Source organism: Harpia harpyja, chromosome 6 (assembly GCF_026419915.1).
Source record: "Harpia harpyja isolate bHarHar1 chromosome 6, bHarHar1 primary haplotype, whole genome shotgun sequence".
Classification (NCBI taxonomy): Eukaryota; Metazoa; Chordata; class Aves; order Accipitriformes; family Accipitridae; genus Harpia; species Harpia harpyja.
In genome coordinates, this window is record NC_068945.1 from 53994462 (window position 1) to 54015006 (window position 20545).

Genomic DNA, 20545 nt, shown 5'->3' on the forward strand with positions numbered 1-20545 from the left:
GGCATAAAATCCCTGAGAATTTAAATAGGCTTTCAATCATTTGTAAGCCTATCTCTGGGGAAATTTATAACAGATCCTTGTTCCCTAGTTAGCTTATAAGAATGTCATGTGGAGTGTGTCCTAAGCCTTCCCAAAATCAAGGTACCTTGTACCTCCTGCCTTCTCCTGCTCCTCTGCCCCCTTTCCCATGCAACAGCCCTGCTACCTTGTCAAAGATGGCAGCTGGGCTGGTTCACCATCTTTTTTTTTTTTTTGACAAATTCACACTGGCTGTTGCATAATAACGTATTATTCTCTAAGGACCTACAAATTATTTTTTTAAACATTTATTTACTGTGTCTGTTTCACTGACTTTGCCGCTGCCCCAGTCTAAAGACAGGCTTCTGTTGTACGCTGCCTGGAGCAGAGCGGCTCAGTGTCGGTGTCCTGCTCTGACACCCTGCCTGCTCAGGGCATAGGCATACACTGCACCCAGCCCAGACTTACAGAAATTACCCCAAATGAGCAAAACCATCTTGGCAATAAAAAGACATCTATTCAGTGTTCGGATTTCTAAAATATTGCAAGTTTAGGGGAGTACATGGAACTCAGGGAAAAATGTTCTTGAAGGTATGCCTCAGGCTCTGCCTGAAAGAAACCTCAATTTAGTCAGAGTTTCTTTTTCTGTCAAAAACAGTAACTCTTTTGGACACCTTAATCTTGGTCATTATTGATTTTGACATAATGCTTTGTAAATATTTAAAGTGGGGTGTGGTTTTTGATCAATTACCTTGTCTTAAAGTTTTTAAAATATAAACCATTAGTTTTTCTTGTCATCTCAATAGCTTCTCTGTATTTTTAATTTCACTGTAATAAAATTATGATACTGATTCAATATACTTTGTTGTGGGAGATTTCAGGAAAAAGCTGAGCAAGAAATTATGACAAAAGCAAAGTCAATTTTATTTGCACTTGGAAACTAGTGTCTCGCTGCCTAATTCAGCACTATTTTCTCTTGCAAATTATAGCAACCACAAGCACAAATACAGCAAACAAATGAACTTTCCCATTTTGAAAATATAAGCCATTACGCCATATCCATTATCTACGAAAAGTGCTTAATTCCATCTACATGCTTCCTATGGTTAGATGCTGGCCTCTCTTCTGTCCTATTTTTCCCGTTTAGCCATTAAGCAGAGCTTTCCCTTCCAGTAATGGATTGCCACCACCCGGTCTTTTTGGACAGCTGAGCTACTGGCACTGTTTCACTGAGTGAAAGCCTCAGAGGCACCTAAAATGCTTATAGAAATCTACTGGGATGTTGTTCTTGTTTGTTATTTGAAATGAACACCTAAATATTTGAAATGAAATGAAAAATTTGAAATGGCCACATGAAATAGTTATTGCTTGGAGACTCCCTGCCCAGGCAGAGTTGTTTTCACAGTGAGGTTTGTGAACTCATAACAGTTTGAGTTAACACCTGAAAAACTAGTACATTTTTTTTTAGGTCTTCTTTATATTTGTTACAAGTAAGGGAAAGGTTTGATGTAAAATTCCATTGACAATTCTGTTTCAGTTCACTCTTTCTCTAAACCCCACATTTCTTCTCCTGTTAGCATCTGAGTCACTTTCTCTACTTGAGCAGACCCACTAAACCAATGAATATTAATGAGAAATAATAAGAAATACTCATTAAGTAACAATAGTAACCAGAATTAACTAATAATAGTAAGAAATACTTTTAAGCCATTTTAGGAACTAGCTATGGCAACATTAGCAAGTGATGTACCCACTAAGGTAGGACCTAGGCAGTGAAACAGTTTGTGGTGATCTCCTGATGCCTACACTCCCTACATGCATTTTAGAGGTTTTATTTCCTAGTAATCCCAGTCTGGTCCCACTGACTAAACTCCCATCAATGGCTGGAGCGTACCTTTCGGCTCAGTTTCACCCAACAGAAGTCTCCGCTGGTGCATCTGAGACTGCTCTACAATTCAAATCAAAGCAAGTCTGGAAATTTGCTCATGTAGATGTGGCCCAAATAGAGTACAAGTATGCTGGGAACGGTCAGAAAGGCAGCTTTAACATCACTAAAGTAATTCTGCATTAACAAAGATTAGCTAATATTAATGCCAAAATTAACTCGGTCATTTCCAATATTAACACAAATCTGATTAAGCAAAAATAGAGCTAAAATAAATACTTGAAATAGCATATAGCCCCTTGTAAGACATGAGTACCTATGAAACTTCTCCTTAATGTAACTGAGTTAAATAAGGTAGCAGAGTAGGAAGGGGAAGGATACTGCTTTTAAAATTTATCAGTTAGTTAGCCATTACACTGAGTAGGCAAAACAGGTTTTGTGTATATCCTTTCCATACTCGAATGGTCTGCACTTTAGGGTAATCTCAGTTTAATTTGCAAAAAATGCCTTACCCTTTAATCAAAATGTTTTTACCCTAAAGGGAAAAAGAACATTAAACAGTCCAGGACGTAGCCTGCACCAAAGAGACTAAATTGTGTCAGAGCTTCGGGCAGTAGCCTTTCATATGTATTATTTGCACTCCTTTTGCTCAAGTCTTTGCATAAAACATTCTGAAGTAGAAAATTTACCAAAAGCAGGTAAAAAGCTAATTAAAAGATGCTGAGAGGGAAAATAAACCTCACTTTGATTCCGGCTTCTTCAAAACAGCAAAAAAGAGTTGTTCCAAAAATCCGATGTCACATTTTCCGAGGGTTTTTTCAGTCTGTATTTATTAATCTCAGTTTTGCACCTGCTTCTACACTCAAACATCTCTATCTCTGTTTTCTCTGTGCAATTTATGGACACAGATGTAGGTTTCATACATAGCATGCAGATGCAAGTGCTAAATTGGAAAATGCAAATGCTGTGGATGATTGGAAAATGGAGACTTCTCTGTATGAGGCCTTCTTGGCACTCTGGACCAGAATACAGATTTCATAGATTTCATTCAAATACAGAAAATACAGGTATGTGATTCCTATTTTTCAAATAAAAAAGAACTGCACATTTGCCTAAGACAAATTTTCAGAATTCTCCTTACCTAGGTTTTTTTCACTGGAAACAACTATAGGTTATATTTTAACGAAAATCCATTGCATATATTAAGAGTTATTTTTGTGCATATAAGTTGATTAGATTTCATTGTAAAACTGCTTTTTCTAAGAAAGAGCATGCAGTAATATTACTGTGATTATTCTCAAACAGGTATCAACTAGTTTATACATAGAAGCTCAACTACTTTTGTGAGTAAAATATGATAAAAAAGAGAGACTCCAAACTCACTCGTGCATCAGTGACCTCACCACTGTGTTTCCATGAACATGAGACTCAAAGAACAAGGTGTATAAGTATGGCAGCAGTGAGTATCTGATCTGAAGCGTAGTGCGAGATATCTTGGCAAACTCTTCTCCGAACACCGCTGGGTCTTTTCCCTGTTAAGGAGAAGCTTTGATTTCTACTGAGCATTATAACCAGGGACTGCAAAATCAACAGAAAACCTGCGTGCAACCTGCGTGAGAGCTGTGGCTGACATAATGCTACAAAAGTGAATGTTTAAATAAGAAAAAGCACTGATTTGCAAACTGGAAGATCTATTAAGAACAACATCCATTATCAACAAACTAATATTTGTATAAAATTTTTCAACTTGAAAAACTCCAGTGAGTTCAGAGAGATCAGACCCCACTGCGGTGTACGTGAGCCATCTGCAACCGCCCCTAACCTTGTGCAGGAGGGGAGCTGGTGTTTCACGTCTGTGCTTGGGAACAGACACCCTGTCTCTAGAAATTCATTTATCCTGGAGATGCAAGCCCTCTGGGGCAGAAAAGGTGAAACACAGGAAAAAGGGAAGACTGATAACCTGCAAAACAAAGGTAAAAGCATAATTATGTTGGCCAAGAACATAAAGGCAAATCTATTTAAAAGTAAGAGTAAATTCATGGCCTTGCTGAAGCCAACAGAAGTGACTGAAGTCACTGCGTGCTGTGGGGAAAATATTTCATACATACAAAGAAACTTGATTTCTCTTCCTGTGCCCACCATTTTAGGATGCCCCAGCCGAGGGGACAGCCATGCATTAGCAGTGCCCCTCGCCTCCTCGCTGCCAGCAATACTCTCTTGGGAGAGAGGGCACGCATACTGGGTCCCACCATCAAGAGGGCAGGTTTAAGCAGTCTGTCTACACTCGTTGGCTGCTTCTGATCTACTTCAAGGCAACCTTGACTCTCCCCTGCGACGGGGTGCGGAGCATGCAGCCCGGGGCAGTGCTGATAGGGGAAGGAGTTACATCTCCTTTAATTCCTCCTGTCCGACCTTCTCCAGTGCTAAACTGAGCCAGCTAATGAGTCACACCGCTCCATTCCTCCTTCACAAAATTTTCCCATAAAACTCACTTTTCTCATTAAAATTGAAGAATGTATGATGAATTCCAAGGATAATGAAACATAAAATGAACAGAAGTAACAAAGCTTTTTATATTATCTAGTGCTTTTCAGTCAAGAAAAGTATTAATTAAACCATTTGAAATCCCCAATGGATTAGGCAAAGTGGATATTTAAGATTTTATTTTAACACTAAATTAATATTAATTAAACTCAATATTTAAGTTAAATTTCTCCATTATTATGTTTACATCAGAATTAGTCACTGATAATATTCCCTGCTGGCTCTGAGCTCCAGAGCATCCATCTTTTATTTCAAAAATTATACTATATTTTTACCACTATTCTGACACTGTACAAATATTGTCTAAGTTCACAAAAAAACAGTCAGACTTCTTAGGTGATGCTGAGTCACCCAAAATGCCTTGTTCATTTCTTTCAGTGAATACAATGTTTTAAATGGATTTAAGTAATCCAATAAAATCACATGTATTTTCTGCTACTTCTGTCATTCACTCAGCACTGAGTTGCAGCTCCCGTCATTAAGACCCGTTGCACTTTTCCTGCTTATTAAATTGTGCATATGTGATTAATACCCACTCAGCCATGTCAGACCCCGTTTGCATGCTCAAAGGGCCAAGCAAACATATATAGACAAGGTACCTCTAATTTTAGTGGAGAGGTAAATAGAAAATACTTATCAACAGCAGCAGCTAACACCTCACAGACATTTGTTCTCCTAGAACAATATCTCAGCATAACTCAGGGATCTACAGGGTAATTCCTGACCCTCTTAATGACAGCACTATAGCTCTTTATTCCTGCATTTGCCTGCGTACTGAACGTCCATCGTACTTTCATGCAGAGACAGAGGTCTTTCTGTGGGTGTAAATGTTGCAACACTTTGACGATGCAACTTCAAAGAAAACTGAAGGTTAGCTAATAACCTGAGCTCCAGCATTGCATGGATCAGTTTACAGAAGAAACAAAAAAGACATTTATTGAACTAGCAAAACCATTTCATCACGGTTGCAGATAAACACAGTGTACTTACAAAGGCTGCGAGACCTTCAAACTGTTCATAGTTACAAACAACCTGATACTTGTGACAAGTCTTGAAAGGACTTCACAACAAGTTGAAGCCAGGGCATGTGTCTGAACTGAGACTGCACTTTTTCATCCTTCTCATGTGCTCATTGGCCTTTCTTAGTCTTTGTTGCTTCTTGGCTGATAATGCTGTCGCTATTGCTGGCTCTCCTTGGAGTTCTCACGTGTTTGTCTGGAGTATCAAACCGTGGCGTTTGTCTGAAACTTGCTTTTAAACAGCAGGGATGGTGTATAATGCCCTTGCTCCCCTTCCTGCAATACCTATTATAGTTACAGAAGTACTGAAACAAAAATCGAAGTAAACAAGGGAGTGGGAAGATGTTCTGACACTCACTAGCTCTTAAATAAAACCTGGGCTTCAGTAGGTAAAAGATGGAGGGGATGAATCTTACCAACAGCGTGGGAAGACCATTTTCTGTTATTCAAAGTACAGGGTACACATTTCTGCATGGCTTTTGGCTGTTAGATACTACACATTTTTCAGTGTTTCTATGTCATCTTTACATTATGGACGGGAAAAATTTACACTTCACAGTGTAATTCCTGCTCTCAGTGCAGCACTCCTTTTCACCCACTGCTCCAGTTTACCCAAGAATGGCAGGTTAATTTCTGAGAAAGTAATACAAATCACTGTCATCATTACTGTAATCATAGACTACAGCTTTGTGTAACTTTGTTTACTTACGCTATTTCCCTCTGCATTGTTATTTCTGGAAAATGGATAGAAAGAGCCAAGCTGCATCCAGCGCAAGCAGAGTTCGTAGGTAGTGTTATAGTTAAATCCACAGATATCAGCACCAATCTAAAGAAAAAATAAAATCATAGGATAAGTGTTTGTGATTGTGACTGAGGCCCAAAAAACGAGAAACTACAGAAGTTTGTTAATAAAAATAATTTTTGGAAAGAGATACCTATTTCTGATGACTTTATAAGAATGCTCCATAATGATATGAATTTTTCCAGGAGTGAGATTGTACTGGCTCTTGGAGCATTATTATCACTGTGGAAGATCTGACCCTATTTCAATAATTCTACAAATTCTCCAGCCCGGCTTGCAAAACCAGAAATATATGGAGGGACCTCAATGATAGAGCACATAATACAAACAGATCAGTGTTGGATGGCATGCAGTGATTTAATCTGAATCTAGCAGTGCTATTTTTGTTTCTCTTCAGCCAGCCAAGATTGATGACATTTAGCTTTTTTTACTCTGCAGTTCCTTATGCTGTGGAGGCCGTTACTGCTGGCTGTCTCAAGCAGCTTATTTCAGAAAACATTTGAATTAATTTAAAGTGATATTGTGTATGAGCCAGCAACTGCCTGAAGGGCACCGGTCTTACGTAGGGGATGCCAAAGAGGTTGAACTCCAGGATTCCAATGATTGACTGATGCATGTCCTTCCACTGAGAGAAGTTGTCACCAAGCCAGTGACCCCCATGCTTCCCACTGCCAACAAACGTAGACCGACTCAAGACAAACGCTCGCTTTCCAGTTGCCTGCTGGGCAACACTGCAAAGAAATGCAACAGGATCATTAAAAATAAGAATGGCATCCGAAAGAGTCATATGATCAACCTGAGCTTTCAGGCACAATTTTATCTGAAGGGGTGTTATTCGTGAAACAATTATTATTGTGGTCCCGAGTCACGTGAAAAGGTGGTTGCAAAACTGCAAATAATGGGAAGTTTTACTCAGTGGCCAAAATAAAAAACTAAAATCTATCTGATCCACAAAACAGTTTGTTTCAGGTATTTTTAGTCTTCCTAAAAAACAATTTGTGTTTAATTTCTTTTCAACAGTGTCTCAAACTGAAAAATTGAAACATAATTTCTTTTCTGTACCAGCACATTTAATTTAGTGTTCTACAGGTTCCTAAAAAACAGTATAATATGTATTTTTTCAATATAGGATTTATTTAGAAATTTGTAATGGCAAATAAATTTCTAATATCATGGAATTAAAAGTAAAAAAAAAAAAGAATAACATCAAAGCAATATCTGATCATCTTTAAAAAAGAAATAATCAATACAGAAAGCAAAAATGTAATCATTCAAAATGTCACCCCATCCTTGTAGCATTTCCTCTGGTTTCCTGTCATTGTTTGATATATGAGGTTTCATTACAGAATTAGTGGTGTAATGAATTTTTCCTTGCCTTTTGAAAATAATTTTGCTGCATCTCCAGAAAATCAAGGAAGTGCAATATGCCTTATTAACAAATCTGTTACAAAATTCCTCAACGTAGGATAATCTCTGTACATAATTACATATTGCAGCAACTCAGATTCAACTCTGCTTTAATACGATTCCAGCAACACAACTTAGATTCTCTGGGAAATCCTAGCGTGAAATATTAATCATGTTGTTCACCATCCACCTTCTTCTCCCTTTCCTTAATGAGATTTGATCAAGAGCTCCCTCATCCGTATTCGTAATGGCCAATATTCAGTATTGGTTCTGTAATGGCAAAGCCTTTAAAATGCTTCAACATTTGTTTCTGAAGCAAAAAAACCAACAGCTTTCTTGCAAGCCTGAACATATTAACCTTATGGGCCATATGCAGAAAGAGGTGCAATTCTTGAACCATGCGGGACCTGCTGGTTCTGGATTGTAGGTGCACTGCTGGGCCCAATAGCTGCACAAAACTCCATGTGCTTTGCATAAATGGCATTTTGGAGCCATTTCATGGATGTCCTGAGTATGAGTCCTCTCCTCTGGCTGTGCAGCACAAGTCTTTGGCTCCATTTGCAAATGCAGGTGCTAATGAGGGCAACATCAGATCAACTCAACTATGACCTAGAGCTGCATAAAAAATTTGCAACAAGTAATTTATTGAATAAAATTCAGTCTACTGTGAACCATTGCTGAACAGGTCCTAATGTCAAATGTATTTGTTGATTGAAATTATTTACAGGATATCATGTGCAAATAACTCTTGGTGTTAAGCTATGCACAAGCTGATTGCTGCTAGTTCATCTATATAAATTCAAGCCATTTGACATGGGTCAGATGACACATTTCTTATTCTCTGGCTGCATTAGAATAATTCTTAGAATTGTTTTTTATATGATTATCAACTTGTCATTCATTTTCAGCCAATATCTTGCAATTGATGCTGGTTTGCTAAGTATTCCTGTCAGTAATATAATTTAGTATATTATTTGTGAAGAGTGAATGCAGAAAGGGTATACAACCAGCCTCGAAAAGAAATGTGTTTGAGAAACCCAAATGAATATGTATGAAAAATTCTTCACCAAAGTTTCCCAGCTTTGCATTGTATATGGCCTCTGCTCATGTTTTTGGTGGTGTTCTCCAGCCTTGAAGGACTCTCTACACTTGCCTGAGCAAAATATGCGTTTCTCTTGGAAGGAGCCCTGGAAGCAAGCACTGCAGGAACGGGGAAGGTTCACAGCCTTGGGGGAGGCTGCAAGGAGCCATGCAGCAGTAACCGTCCCAACAGCGTTGGTCCGGCTTAGCGTGGCCAGGACAGTGTGCACGCTGAAGGGGCTGGGGCAGGCGTGCCAGCACACAGAGCTTCTCCTGCTAAATTCACAGGGTGTGTCTCAGGCAATTGGCTTTGCTGGCACAGAGCCTGAATAAAACTCAAAAAAATAGCTCAAGAAGATCAGCAAATCCAAAGTCTCTGTTCAAACAGTGTTACCAAGACAGTATATGGTTATTTGGAGCACAGTGCACAGAGGACAGATCCGAATGGAGAGACCAGTGATGGGAGAATCTTTACTGACATTGGGGCATAGGGGCCCCAAAACCATGCTAAGCCCCATGTGTCCTAGCTGGGCTGGGTGGCCAGCGATGTGCAGGGTTCGAGGGCTTTCTGTTCCTTCTCTTGAAAGCTGGACTGCTCTTCAGCCAGGCCCACAAAAGCTGGCAAACTGCTTCTGGCTTTTACCCAGTGCCTCCCTTCCCCCAGGCTTGGCGTATAAAATACAAGTGCATCAACACCGTAAGTAGGCTCACTTAGCCATGTCCTCTGGATGCTATCACAATACAACTGCTGAAAATGAGTGCTAAATACTGCCACAAGGCAGCACAAGGACCCCTGCCTTGGCACTTACATTGCGGTATCAAACCTAATCCATGTTTTAGCTCAATCTCTACTGGAAAAGGCATGATTTGCCCATTTGATTTAATCCAACAGCTAGCTTTCCACTATCACTCCAGCTTCACAGCAACAGTCTACCTGTGTAAGCTAGTTTTGAGTGCTTCCCAGCTGCAAAATGAGTTCTACAGGAGCCACCAGCAATTGTGCTGCAATGCAGCTCTGCCCTCCTGGACCAGCTGAGCCCTAAGCCAAAATGCAAAACACTGCCTGCCAGGAACCAGAGGCAGCTCCAGAAGCAGCCACGGGAGCTGCACACTTCCGATCCCTCGCTGGCAGTGATAGAAACTCCTCTGCTTGGGCCACGGTAATGAAGGGATGGAAAAATTCCCCTGATGCCACACAAGGCTGCTTCTGCAGCAGCTGCATGCGAGCAGCTCTAACAGAGGATAGGAACATCTTGCTTGAGTTATACAAAAGCAGCAACTGAAGAGTTAGGCCCTACAAGTAGATCCTGATTTTAGCTAAGAAAAGTAAAATTGGAAAAGAGTCTGTTTCTTCTTCCAAGATTCTCTTTTCTTGAAACTTCTTACTAAATGACAAAGAGTAAAATGAAGCATGAAACTGTTTCCTATTAGATACTGTTACAGATTTCCCAGGTAACATCAGCAGCTTTAGAAATGTATTTCAATCACCTGAAATCTGCTTAGAAATACTTAGAAAACTTACTGGAAAGTTGGTGCTGTCTGTGACCAGCCGAAGAGAGAGTGTGTGTTATAATGCTCTCCAAGGTAAATCTTGGAGTCAGGACACAATGTCTTTTGTGCCAGGGAATGATCAGAAATGCCTGAGAATGATAAAAAACACTGTAAAATTATATACATCACAATTCAAATATCTTCATATTTCTACTCATTTAGGGGTGAAAACATCAAAGGATTTGGGAAGCGGAAAAGCTGAAGAAGTGCCGGACCTGCACTGATTAGAGGGTAGCACGTAAACATGAATACCTGCTTGCAGACAGGCACATGTGTCCTCAGGAGGCGGAGAGGACTAAGTAAACACTGCTAATTAATTTCAAGTTTTATGTCCAACAATTCAAAACATCTATACAGATATCACATATTCAGTAAGTAATAGCCAGAAAGAAAATTTCTGCATTGCTGAATTAAGAATATAACTTCATATTCTTTTACATAGTGACAAGTTTTACTTAAGAGCAAAAATGTTGCAAGAAAAAAGAACCCAAACGCAGAAATTCAGATGTCCAGGGAACTTGTATGTTGTGTGAAATCATGAGACCTCCGTTTGCATATCACTCGGCTGCAGATGTAGGTAGGCAGCATGATTCTGCCCTATCATGACAAAATTCACACCTAAGCTCCACTCTGGCCCTTCTCTTCCCCTGAGGCATCTAGGATTAAAAGACAGCAGGACAAATGGCACAGCCCCAAGCAGCATTGCGAGAGATGAGTGGGGGGTGTCGGAGGTGTGCAGGGGAGGAAAAAGCATGAGGTGCAGCAGTCCACAGGGTGTCATCTGCTGTGGCCCGATATGCTGCACAGAAGAGAGCAAGGACAGATTATAACAGGTATATTCACATGCAGATGGATTATCCAGTAACAACTTCTATCAGCAGGTCACAGGCAGTGGAGGCAGCGATAGCTTTTTGCCTTCAGTAATAGTCAGGGGTAGCCCTGACATTGCTGGCACAGCACCGGTTTAGCTGAGCCAAGGGGAAGCAATATGAGGCACAAATTGGCTGCCTGGTCTTTGATCCCATATTAAGGAGGTGCTGGCAAAGCCCTTTTGGTGTGGAAAATGTGATTCTTATGCTCTGCAGGTAACCTCCATGAAAATGCCATGTGAAGTTCAGCAGGAATTGGGCCAGCCAGGTGTTTCATTTATACAGTGTATTTATTTTTAGAGATGGAGTTGAAAATGTTATAAAATCCTCTCCAAAAAAAGAAAGAAGGTAGATTCTCAAATATTCTTCTTTTGCATGCTTAATTAGGTGCATGCACTATTGTAAATATTTCTCCATGAGCAAACAATCTCACTGCCTAATCGCACTTTACTGTATGTTTGCAGTTCATTGTTATGAAGTGCATTTCTCTGTACCTGAAACCCCATTAGCCTCTCTGCTCTGATGTGCCACCCCAGCTGGAATCCTTGTGTTTGGATCTTTAGACACAAAGACTCCAGTGTGGCTGATCTGCATCAGAAATAACTTAATTTATAGGCAATTTCCAAGTAACTTTGACTGATACTGCTTTGAAGAAGACACTAAGGTTCTGGGGAAAGTCACACTTAATGTCCCAGTGGCACTTAATTATTACCCCCATAAAATTAAGGTGGGATATGAAAGAAAATGCTGCCATGAGTCATATTTTCATGCTTCATTCTTATTCTGAGTATTTTGTATTCTGCCTCAGTAATACTGATTATTTTACAATTGCATATTAATCTTCAGTATAAAGTGTTTTATAGAAAATTGATTTGAAGGACATCTGTTTTTAGAAGTTCAAACCATGGTTACGTGTAATCGTGGTTATAATTTAGATAAGGAGGCTGAAGCCTACATTGATGAAAAGCCTGAGGCACTGAGACTGGGACTTGCACAGATTCAGTCACCTAAGACAACAGTGAGCCCCCAAAACCCTGCCAAGCCCGGGAAGGTCCTAATATCTTGTTGGACTAAGCAGCTTAGGTCCCACCTCACACCTACACCAGTCAAGGGCTTGGACAGCCAAGGGCGTGCACCGTGTTGCCATAAAGTGAAATATAAAAGAAAGCCCTTAAACACTGGTTGAAAACAGATCTCCTACACATTGGAAAAAATGCCTTAGGCTCCTGTCTGCAGAAGGAAGACCAACATTGTGAGTCGCAAGCAGAAGTAGGTGCATACGTGCACGAGAAGGAGTGAGTCAGAGAGAGAAACTGGGCTCAAAACACACCTATCTTCAGCATCTCTCGTTGTCTTTACATGTCATGTAGATATCTAGGTCTCTAAGTCCTCTATAACAGCTCAGACTTCAACACTAGTTGTCGCAAAGCTCAGCTTCATGGCTCAAAAGCCTCTTTATGGGTCCATCCCTCAGTCCTTTTTTTCTGAGGGTAAAAGGAACTCTGTTTTGGCCATCTTCCCCAAAGTCTCACACCTTTTTTTTCAGCTCTGAATGCTGACAAAAATGGAGGTAACTTAAGGCAAAGGTGGAAATGTCTCATCAGTTCCTGGGCTTTGGTCAATGACAAGACCCACAGGGCCAGTATACAAGTTACAATCAGCGGTTTCCCCACAAAGAGAGCAAACACCAAAATCATCATTAAAAGCTCTGCTTCTGGTTTCAATTATTTGCAATCTTTTTATAATATTTTGTCATGCTTTTGTTATGTTTATGTTACTCTTGTATTTGGAGTGAAAAGAAATGAGATTTAATAAAAAAAAATTAAGAATTCACATGACAGTACAATAGCCTGAAGGGAAAAGGGGACATTTCCAATACTTCACTGTCAATAACTCATTTATGTATCAACTTCCTGCTGCATATTAGCATTGCTTGGGCAGACGGGCTTTCCTGCAGAAATGTTGGCTGGATTAATTGCCAGGACCACAGGCACTAATTTTAAGTACTCATGGCTTCCTGGGGAAGAACGAGCATGTCGTTAACTTGGCTACTGGAAGAGGTGTTCCCATTCCTATCAGTCTCCCATAGGGTTGAGGATTTTAAAAGTTTTTTTTAGCCCATTTCTAGTAAGCCAATGAAAATTTCTTTCCTAAGAGAAATAAAAGATATTGAACTAAGGCATCAGGAAGATGCCATCATCCTTGTCATGGTTTGTGGAAAAGGCAGAGACTGCCCATCCCTGGGACTAGCAGTGGTGATGGTAAAGGCAGAAGGGTTACTCCTTCCATAAATCTGTAGCTGAGTTAAAGTATATAGGTATCTTGCCCTTTCTCTGATGCAGACCAGTTGCTCAGAGAATGGCAGGGAAGGCCATTTTTCTAGCCCTGTTACAAGGCAGCCTCAGTGACAGAGGAAAGCGGCTTATGTTTGATACTCCACCAAAGTTGAGCCAATGGAGTCTTGAACAAATACGTAACTGAATGCACAGAACAGGCAGGGAAAGATGGAAAATGAGAGGATGGAATTTTTGTCTAAGAAATAGCCTATCCAGGATTAAAAAAAAAAAAAAGATTGTCAAGGAAACTTTACATGGTGGGCTGGCCCTGGCTGGACACCAGGTGCCCACCAAAGCCACTCAATCACTTCCCTTCCTCAGCTGGACAGGGGAGACAAAATATAACGAAAGGCTCATGGGTCAAGGACAGGGAGATCACTAGCAATTACCATCATGGGCAAAACAGACTCAACTTGGGGAAATTAGCTTAATTTATTACCAATCAAATCAGAGTAGGATAAAGAGAAATAAAAACTAAATCTTAGAACACCTTTCCCCCACCCCTCCCTTCTTCCTGGGCTCAACTTTACTCCCAGATTCTCCCCCTCCTCCAGCCCCCAGCGGCACAGGGGGATGGGGAACGGGGGTTGGGGTCAGTTCATCACACCTTGTCTCTGCTGCTCCTTCCTCCTCAGGGGGAAGATTCCTCACTCGTCCCCTGCTCCAGTGTGGGGTCCCTCCCACGGGAGACAGACCTTCACGAACTTCTCCAACGTGAGTCCTTCCCATGGGCTGCAGTCCTTCAGGAACAGACTGCTCCAGCGTGTGTCCCCCACAGGGTCACAGGTCCTGCCAGAAAACCTGCTCCAGCGCGGGCTTCCCACGGGGTCACAGCCTCCTTCGGGCATCCACCTGCTCAGGTGTGGGGTCCTCCCTGGGCTGCAGGTGGATATCTGCTCCACCGTGGACCTCCCTGGGCTGCAGGGGGACAGCCTGCCTCACCATGGTCTTCACCACGGGCTGCAGGGGAATCTCTGCTCCGGCACCTGGAGCATCTCCTCTCCCTCCTTCTGCACTGACCTGGGGGTCTGCAGGGCTGTTTCTCTCACATATTCTCACTCCTCTCTCCGGCTGCAGTTTCTGTTCTGCAGCAACTTTTTCCTCTTCTTAAATACATTATCCCAGAGGTGCTACCACTGTTACTGACAGGCTCAGCCTTGGCCAGCAGCGGGTCTGTCTTGGAGCCGGCTGGCATTGGCTCTCTCGGACATGGGGGAAGCTTCTAGCAGCTTCTCACAGAAGCCACCCCTGCAGCCCGTCCCCCACTACCAAAACCTTGCCACCTTGCCACACAAACCCAATACACTTTACTTACTAGGAACGTAAGGAGGGTTATTGATATCATTAACAGCACATCCAGTATGCTGGCCTCTTAAGAAATTGGATGGTTCATTCATATCCTTTAATAAAGAGAGTAGGACACGTGTTAAAAGCCTCATTTTCTTTTTTTAAAAGAAGGGAGGGCAAATATTAATAATGAGACATAGAATCCAGATCCCATCATAATCAAGGACATCCTTAAACTCCAGACACATCTGGGTCCACCACTCAACTGTCCTGGGGTTGGTGTAGTCGGGAAACAACGAGTCTCCGGGGGGCCAGGCCTAGAGTTTATAGGTATAACACCTGGTTATCTTCTTATTTCTGTTACACAGCTGCTTTATCACTTTGAAGCAGCACTAGACCAAATACATGAGAGAATTTAATAAACCAACCTTTCCAACAGCAGGAGTTACACCATCAGAGTTGTTCACCCAGACTCCCATTTCCTCTCCAAGATCATAAGGCCTGTAGGTGCCTGGTTCTTCATCCTTAGTTATGAAAGGGTCCTAAAAACAGTGATTACACTTCCACTATCAAAATCCCAAAGGTAACAATTACTTTTCTATTTGTATATTTTAGAAAAAATTGGATTATGTTCTTAATGCAGATTGCAGTAATATTGGAAGAAAACAGCATTAAAATTTAATAAGAGTTGAGAGCACATAATAATTTAGGAAAAGTCATTAAAGACGTCATGAGTATTTCTTGTATAAGGCAAAAGTCACGTGAAATTATTGAATACCCTCATGTTTATTTTTTATGAGACATTCTATGTTCAAATGATTTTAGAGAGGCACTAGATTTTACTTCCCCCCTGCCAAGGTCTCTGCCTGGCAGAGCAGGGTGCCACGCTGGGCATTCCCACACCTGGACACCTCTGGGTTTCCTCCAAGGCAACCCTCATTCCAGCTGCCTCAGCATCAGCAGCTCAATGCTGAAATAACTAAAAATTCTCAAGGGGCTTGAAGTTGGGACACGTCCAACCTCAAAAACACCTCGTTAGTCCTCCCTTCAGATCCAGTGCCAGACAAGGATGTTTTATGCCCGTCCAGTGCAGAGTAACCCAACTCATGCATGCCTGCAGGGCCATACATCTCTGTTCCCCCCAGGCATGAAGACCACAGCATTTTACACCCCACAGCTTGTCCTTGCTGCCCTTTTCACTGCCTGGAGTCATCACTACCTCCCATTGCTGCCAGTGGCATTGACACTACCAGCTTCTCTGCCTCAGGATGGCCATTGGTAGCCACCAAGCTCATTGAAAGGGAGCCTAATCTGCTCCTGGGGAAGATGGTGGCCCACCATGCCAGTAAGTAATAAAGTTAGGAATACTTTGAGATGCCAGTGAATGAAGAGATACTATTCAACTCTGCTCAGCAGTCAACTGAAACTAAAAGATGTGCGCTTTGCAATATGTCCCTAATTGGGAGCAGCTATCAGTTTTGTGTTATTTAGAACAAAGGAAGATTGCAGCCATTTTAGAAGAAGGGAATTCTTTACTTTTCTTTTAGAAAATGTTATTCCCTCAGGTTATGCTTAAGGCAAAACCTTTCAGTTATGAAACACAATGGAGAAAAACACCACTGAAATAATTCTTCCATTCACTCACAGCTTGTCAATAATTTACGTGAATTTTAATTAAAATGTGATAGAAGTCTAACTAATAAATTTCTTAAGAACAAAAAAATCTGATCCCAAATGGTAAATTTCTTTAAAAGCATGTTTTAAAGCCCATGTTAATACCTAAATTAATTGCCTGATTTACTTGTAAGACCTCTGACAGCTATAGCCCTGGCAAGGAAAGTATATTCTTCCATGCCTCAAAAAAATAAAAGCCCCTGCTAAATCCCTACCTTAAGTGCAAAATTCTGTTCAACTTTAATTATCTAGCTCCAGCATCACTTCCATGAAGAGTGTAAGTGTCCATTACATTTTTAACTTGTTTAATAGTTCAGCTTTGAAAAAGAAAAAACTGTCCATCTGCAATAATTATCTTATAATTGTGGAGCAGATGACTCTCAAGGGACTTGAAGGCTGGAAGAAGTCAGCTTAATTAGTTACTCCTAATCCAAACTTCTGGTTTCTTTCAGCTGAAAGGTTATTCCAGGGCATAAATCTAATATATTATGCAGGTTTAGTATCATCCTAAAAAGAACAAAACCCTCCCATGCATTCACAGGTTGATTGTGGGGGAGGAAGTTCATGTCTGTTACATCTTCCCTCACTCATCTTTTTAGCAGCTCTTGGAGAGGAGGTGCTGAGCATCCTTAACTCCAGCTGACTGCCCTGAGGCCTGGGGGCACCCAGCACTTATCCACACTGATGCACTTCCACCTATGGCCCCAAACATAGATTTTGAAGCACATCCATAAAAACTCATCTCTGGAAATTTTAGCCTCTACAGTTCATAGAGCTGGACTTTAGAATGTTAAAGCTCTCAAGCATTATTTTGAATCATGAGCATGTTGCTATTGACTTTTGAGTAATTTGTCGCTCATGTCATTCCTAGCTGTTTCTATTTTTAGTGTGATATAATGGAAGTTATACAAGGTCTTCCATTAAAGCTCCTCTTCAGTAATAATGTTTACCATTTTACAGTGTAGTCATTGTTACTTTTAGAGCTTCTTTCTTTGTTTCTAAAGAATATATTTGTTCTGACTGAGCTGAAGCATACACATTATTCAGTGCAATAATGGTGACCAAGTACTGGCGCCCTTAGACAAAATTCCCCTTAAATGGAGGTGGCCTCTGAAAGAGATCAGGAGAGAGAAGTGCTGAAGGACTGCATTTAGAGACTCCGGTAATGGGGCCGTGCTACTATCAAGGTGACCATAGGTACGGAGGGCTGTCAGCATTGGATGCAAGCATGGTGACTGGACTTCCCGATGGTGAGGCACCAGCCACCACAGCGGTGGTGGCACAAGGGAGTTCAGGGTCCTGTCCTCAGGCTGGTTACTGGTGTTAATACTGCTGGCTCTCAGGATCTGCACTTTGCTTGCGACCATCGTGGTCTGAGATGAGGAGGATTGAACCCATCTCCCCCAGATCCATTTACCAGAGGTTTTACATGACACTAAATGACTGCAGTCGGAGCCCATTTCCTGAAATCATCATGAGGAAGGCTACATTTGGGGAACTCACTCATTACTGTCACTACCCAAAGGGAATCTAAATAGAAAATTGTTCTTTCAGTATCAAAATGGAAGTTAGCTGTCACTTGGGAATGAAACCCTTCATGCTGTTCCAGCTCCTGACTCAACTTTGGGAATGCTTTACATCACTAAAGAACGCTAACAGTCAGAGTTTGACAGAAGTATCAGCAACTGTAATAAAGTGAAAATAGAAAACTTGACTACCAGCGCAACATATGCTTCCCATTAGCTTTTAAAAAATGAAGGACAAACTGGATCAGCTTTTGTTCTTTTTCACAAGCTTGCCTAAAGAACTAGAGCAGAAGAGTCCTTAGTTACAGGTTAGTGGAAGGAGGAAAGAAGGGCTTCCTATCTGGATTCCCATTAGCTCATTGCGTGACTTCTTAAGAATTGTTGTCATATTTCTTGCATCTGCCTAACAGCTGAATTTACACTTATATAGCAACAGCTCCTTGCGCTGCTCTAGCATGCACCATCTGAGAAATTGAAAGGGCTTTAAAAATATTGTTGAAGTTAAACTCAGAAGTAAGAAGATAACGTAGCTCACCCACTAAACCGTGACTGCTTGCCTGGAGCTTCTTACCCAGCAGGAAGTGCAAAACCACTGGAGGCATCCTAACTTTGACGAAGAAGAGGTGACTACCATGCATTTACTGAAGGGCAAGAGTGTGCACACGAAGCGCTACCCCATACTCATGGTATTTTGCTGATACATTCATGTCTCGCAAACTTTTTTGAGATAAACCAGTAAACAGGCAGGTGGTATTTAATGTTACAGCTCTAAGAGATTAGATAATTTTTAGAGCAGTATTGAGCATACAGGGAGCCTAAACTGCCTAATAGTTGGAAAGAGCACTCAGTCCTGACAGCACACGTGCTCATCTACTGCTTGGTTAGTTATTTACAATGATGTATCCAGTTAATTTTGGACTATTTTTGTGTTGAAGTTGCTCTCCATCAGAGTGATGTAGTAATCTGTTACTGTTTAAACACTGTGCCTTGGACCTCCACTGATGGAAACTGTTTTCACTGCTGCACCCTGGAGCTTTTCATGATTTACAGCTGCAGAAGGACTGGGACCCTCATGGGAATGTATCTCTGAGGACAAATTGCTGGCAAAGAACGGTCACTATATAGGCTGCTATTTCCATTATCAATATGTAATTGATCACTTGGGCTGTGTGGTTTTGTTTGAGATTCCTAGCAGTGAATGCAATTACAGTGCAACAAAGTGAAGATTAGGCCAATAATAAATACAGAGCAAGTATTTTTTAATGAAACTACCAAAAAACCACCAGCAGACTGAAGAACAGCAAATCTCATAACTGTATTTTAAAAAGAAAACACTGATATGGGTATCTGTGGTGCTGACTAGTCCATCATCGGTCATATGCTAAACTTTACAACAAATTGTGGAGGAAAAAATAAGGACAGGGAGGCACTTCTGACTTAATCTATCTATTTGACAAGATAATGTGATTTTTAGATGAGGAAAGGGCAGTAGCTCTTGGTTATCTTGACTCCAGTAAGTATCTGTTATACCACTACAAGTGAAAGAGGAACTGTCCCACAGTTTAGGACTCTGCTATTCAGTCTCTCTTCCCACAAGCCTCTGACAGATGAGGAATGTGGCCCTTATCTTAAAAGGACTGGATCAATTTAGGGCCCAAACATTAGTGGCCTGTCCATTATGATTCAGCTGGGTTAATTGGTCTCCTTACAAGTATGAGCCCCCAATATAATGTAGGTAAATGTGATGCAGGGCTTTGTCATAGGAGACAATTTTTAGCAGAAGGAAGGAAATATTTCTGCCATTCTCCAAACACTGTGGGAGCATCATCTGGAGCACTGTGAAATCCAGTTATCTGCTACACTGGCAAATGCATTCAAACTGGGGGACATGTGGGGGAAAGCTACTACAATGAGATCTGAAGACCTCACCCAATCAAAAGAGAACGAAATACTTCAGTTTGTTTAGCCTAGCAAAAAAGGCTGAGGGAGAATACGCTTGTTTGAATACATATATCACGAAAGAAAGTAAAAGGATCCGAGACTGGCATTTTGAGGTAAATAAGAATAATAGCACCCAAATGAAAGGTGTAAGCTGACCGTTTAGGCTGGAAAATAGATGACTGTAATTACAGCAAAAAGTCCTGGGAGGGATTCTGTGGGATGGTCTCTTCCTCCTTCCCCTGTGGGTCAGCTCAGCCTGAGCCATCCCTGATGCATCTGCCAGACCTGTTTGCAACACCCACTCAGGGAGGGACCCCTGGCCCCGGGCAGCCGGCTCCCTGCTTGGCTCGCCTTGCAGACAGGCAGCTTTATCCTAATGTCTACCTTAAATCTTTTCTGCTGCAATTTAAAGCACTTTTCTTCTTATCCTGTCCCTAGTGGTTATGGAGAACAAATTATGCCTCTCTTCTCTGCGGCGATGCTTCGCACCCTGCATGCGCTGCTCCGGGTCTCGGCACTCCTGAGCCTTCCCACCCTGAGCCTTCCCAGGCAGTGCAACTGCCCCAGCCTGTGCTGGGGAGCGCAGCCCTCCTAGTACTGTGCTGC

At 41.5% G+C, this 20545-nt stretch overlaps 1 protein-coding gene across 1 annotated transcript in view; it reads right to left on the reverse strand.

Moving 5' to 3' along the window:
* Positions 1-3282: 3282 nt before the first annotated feature.
* LOC128143592 (sucrase-isomaltase, intestinal-like) overlaps positions 3283-20545 on the reverse strand; it is a 41336-nt gene continuing 24073 nt past the window's right edge. Inside the window, exons 9-15 of the mRNA XM_052790953.1 lie at positions 15227-15340; positions 14999-15115; positions 14827-14911; positions 10278-10395; positions 6831-6999; positions 6176-6292; positions 3283-3435 (exon numbers count right to left, since the gene is read on the reverse strand). Of these exons, the coding sequence (XP_052646913.1) occupies positions 3283-3435; positions 6176-6292; positions 6831-6999; positions 10278-10395; positions 14827-14911; positions 14999-15115; positions 15227-15340 (873 nt within the window). The remainder of the gene's footprint in view (positions 3436-6175; positions 6293-6830; positions 7000-10277; positions 10396-14826; positions 14912-14998; positions 15116-15226; positions 15341-20545) is intronic.